This window comes from Argiope bruennichi, chromosome 5 (genome assembly GCF_947563725.1).
Source record: "Argiope bruennichi chromosome 5, qqArgBrue1.1, whole genome shotgun sequence".
NCBI classification, from domain to species: Eukaryota; Metazoa; Arthropoda; class Arachnida; order Araneae; family Araneidae; genus Argiope; species Argiope bruennichi.
The window spans coordinates 44,809,248-44,813,705 of NC_079155.1; the positions used below are offsets into that span (position 1 = coordinate 44,809,248).

The 4,458-nt window shown below is 31.7% G+C and overlaps 1 protein-coding gene across 1 annotated transcript; it reads right to left on the bottom strand.

Moving 5' to 3' along the window:
• Positions 1-2,995: 2,995 nt before the first annotated feature.
• LOC129968254 (uncharacterized) lies at positions 2,996-3,940 on the bottom strand. Its single transcript, XM_056082110.1, has one exon. The coding sequence runs from the start codon at positions 3,938-3,940 to the stop codon at positions 2,996-2,998; it is 945 nt and encodes a 314-aa protein (XP_055938085.1).
• Positions 3,941-4,458: the final 518 nt, after the last annotated feature.

Sequence of the window (4,458 nt, forward strand, 5' to 3'; positions counted from 1 at the left end):
GCAACTACTAATTCTGACGAAAATATATGAATATTTAAAGGAAAAAAACTGCTTAAAATTTTTCAACTTTATTGCGTACGGATATTTTAAAAATTATTTTGCAATTAAATGTTTGTATACTTTTGTAGTACTATTTCGTCTAGAATATAAACACGAATAGAAAACTGTCAAAGTACAGCACTAAAACTCTGTTTTTTTATGACCTTCGTAAATTTTTACACCCGGAACACAGTAACAATCAGAAGGGTTGCAATCTCGTTGTTGTTGATTGACATGAATAAAATTTTATACCTTTTCGTTTCTCAAGATAAAAGTTTGACCTTTTGACTGATGTTTTCAAAAAATTTTTTTAATGGTTTTATTAAATCACGATAAAAATCACAAATGAATGTTAGTTGAAGAATATTCAAACATTTATATTCTATTATTTTACCGAGAGTAATAATACATTATTTTGAACATTTTTGATAAAAAATTTAGAAAAAAAAAGCAAACATTTTAGAATAAAACATTCTGACAACAGTTGATTATTTGAACTGAGAAATATCGTCTGTTATTTTTAAATTAATTCTTCTTTTAAAATGTCTTATTTAAATAAACTGAGGATTGAAATACGCTTTCCAAAGAGAAATATTTTTATACTGTATATTTCAAAAACGTTTTGAAATGAATGGTATTAAAATTCTAAGTGCAAAACAAATAGAATTAATAATCATAAATGAAATAAAATCGCCAAACATTACTTTTACATGGAAAAAAACATTCCGTATATCTGAAAAAATGTGTGCTTTTTCAAATATTTCTAAAATTAAATCGTTTGCAACAAGAGAAAATATGCTAACGCAGAAATCAATTGTAAAATCTTTAAATAGGTCTACAGCAACAATAAATTTATACTTATAATAAAGATGAATGCGTACGCATGTGTCGGTACTCTACAGGCCAGACCATTTGACTTACAATTATCAAATTTGGCACAGGTATATATTAGAAAATGGGAATGTATACTTAGAAGTTTTTTTTTTTTTTTCAAATTTTACTTAATTAATAATTGAGCTATGTTTTAACATTTTTCCGCTTTATCTTCGGAAAATATTATTTCACAAAAATGAATTTTAAACATCTTAAAATTTTAAAAAAATGTCTTTTTAATAATACTTTTTGAATCGTCACGCGAATTTTTTTTTAAATTTTAGCATTTCTTAATTTTTTTTGCCTAATTTCAAACAACAGAATTATATTGTTGCTCTGAAGTTCAAATTGTTTTCATTGTTTTAACAATTATCTGACAGTGTGATTTTCTTCTATTATTGAAAGTCAAAAAGAAGGATTTTGTTTAATATCTGCGTAGATTATGAGACGTATAAAAAAAATCTGAAAGGCACAATACGGTGAAATTTAGAAGAAAAATGAACCGGACATTTTTTTATATGATTATTGCTATGATTCCACAGGATTGTTCTCTGTTAGAAAGGTACATGTACACAATATCCAAAGCCTATTTAAGACAATTAAAATAAGACAGCTTTAACATCTGATTATTTCTCAAAATCATGAACATGAAACAATATCTATACTAGTTCAATAAAATTAAATATAACCACTATTCTCTGTGAACGTCTCAGATGATCGTCAAAGGTGATTTATAAAATAACAAAGTACTATTTACAAATTTTAAATTTTACAAGTCTAAAGAACATAATTCACATGAACTTTTGCCTAGGCATGTCGCGCAATATAGAACAATTTGTAGAATTTCGTATGTAGGTTATTCATCAGGAAATAAGTGGAAATACGTCGTGACTCTGGGCGAAGCATGAGTTTAGCTTTATGACTGCAACAAAGTAGGTATTTTATTACCGGGGTTGTTCTCTGAGTCTCCAAGGATCTACCAAGAGAAATCCGAGACATTGTCACATCTGAAAGATGGCAATATTCGGCCTGTTCGTAAAATTAACGAGGATTTATTGTGTTCTCTTGTGAACCTACTGTTTGTAAATGGAAAGGATAGTGACTCATTTAGAAACAACGACCACGTATCTCATTTTGAAATTATGTAAGACATTTTTTATGGAGCTGCAAAGCTACTGTTTGTCTACCTCAAGAATAGCTCCCGCCAATATGTCTACGATAGTCTGTTGCCGTGGAAACAAGACCTGCTCTATTTTCAATAGGGGATTTAAAAAGAAAGGCATCCATGTTGGCTTACTGATCGCCTTGCTGACGTATTGGCGATTTTTTTAATTGGCTTATAAAGAGTGAAAAAAATTGTTTAATATATTAATTATATAATAATATTTAAACTTTTAGACATAAAAATGAAATATTAATGAATATGCAATAAAGATGAAAATTATTATAGTAAAAAAGTAATTATTTAACTTTTTAATAATTGTTTAATATTTTCATAACTATTAATAATTATCAAGGACTTTAGATTATTAATACAATGACAGAACTTCGTTGATTATTAAACTTTCAGCATGTATTTTCCAACAATTTCTAAGGCAAAACAGTTTTAAAAGTAAAATAAAATAAAATACCGTCTAAATTTCGAAAATAATGTTCATTCAAGCATTTCAAAATCCTCTAAATCACTCTCACAAGTTTCGGTTTCTTCTGAATCAGAATCATCATTGGTGTCAATTTGAAATGACAGTTCGTCCACTAAATCTTCTAACAGTCCATCTTTCTCCCAATAATTATTTTCAAGCTTTTCTACGTGTTTGCAATGCGCTGCCCATTCTGCCGAAGTAACTTCAGTGATAGCTGTTTGAAGAAGAGATTTCAGATTGTCCAAACTTAAATCGCCAGTAACATTTCGTTCCTTTATTATTCTTTTTACAGAGGACCACACAAATTCGATTGCGTTCAAATCGCAATGATAAGGGGGTAGTCGGATAACTTCATGTCCTTCTTTCTCTATTAAATTATCAATTTTATAGACAATTTTCTTTGGACGATTACTGTCTATAAGAGAGAACAGTTCCGCTTTTCACATTTTTTGATCGCAGGGTATTCCGTTGTTTTTCAACCAGTCTATCATAACTTTTTTTGTAGAATACTTCGTTGGAGTGGGGTTTTCGACTGCCGTATGATACGGTGCATTATCCATGCATACGACACTGTTTGGTTGCAAATTTGGAAGAAGTTTTTCCAACACCCATTTTTTAAAGTTTTCATAGTTCATTTGCCCGTGATAGTCGCCGCTTTTTGTTGATGCTTTATATACTAGTAAAGCACCCGTAAGGAAACCCGTTGATGGCCCAGCATGAACAACTATAAGTCTATTTTTCGAATTAACATTTGCTGTAACTCCCAAAACTGTGTCATCTTGCCAACATTTCTTAAATGTCAAATTGCTGTCTACCCAAGTTTCATCAATATAGACAATCGGTCGTCCAGCTTTCCTGTGACATCTCATTTCTCTCAAATATCTGTGTCTCCAAAAAACAATATCTGGTCTTTCCATGAGTACTTTTCTATTATTCACGCACTTCTTCCATCGGAAATTCATTGAATGTAAGACTTTGCACAATGTGTCTTTTTGCCACGAAAATCCAATTTTTTCTTTCAACACGGGTAGTAATTTTCTGAGGGATGGTACTTTCCTTTCTTTTATGTAAAAGTCTTGAATTGTTTGCCGTATAACACACTTGTCAAAGTCGTCTATTTCACAGTTTCGCTCACTAGGTCTTTTACGGTGTTTACCGGGTGATTTTAAAACTGTCGATGAGCCGGATGATGAAACTTCCTTTCTTATTTTTTTTATTGTAGCTTCAGAAATTCCAGTTGCTTGAGAAGCCCTTTTCAGAGCTTGTGGGAGTGGAATTAACGCAGATTTCGATGAAGCTTCATTGGAACAAAATTCCGCAACATTATATACAATTTTACGTGCCTGCGATTTCAAAATTTCACCTTTCCTTAACTTAAAGGCCATCTTGCAAGTTTAGCAAATTAGCAAAATCAATTAAACCAGTAAGGAATAAATAATTTTAAAAGCAAAAGCAAAATAAACACAAGGATAAGATAACGCGTGCAACTCTTTTAAATCCGAGAAGACGAATGACGTGATGTAACCTTTAATTCCGCCAATTCCCTACACGCTTAATCCCCATTAGAAATGAACTAGTCTTGTTACTACAGCGACCGCCACTAGACAGACTTCTTGGCGGGAGCTATTCTTGTGATCGACAGACAGTACCTATTTATTAATTTTTTAAAAAAATATATTGTTACGAATCTGTGATGCGGCTTCCCAGCATAGGTGGTTTCATAGGAGGTCCCAGAGCTTGGCGACAAACTTGGCGACGAATTTGGCGCCTTTGACGCCAAAATAGATTATACCCGAAACATCTAGAATTTTCCCGTTCCGTCCAGTAGGAACTGAGTTATGCCTCGAACGTTCCTCATTGGTTGGGAGGCTTTTAGCCCCACCTCCTGAGACCTATAAAAGGA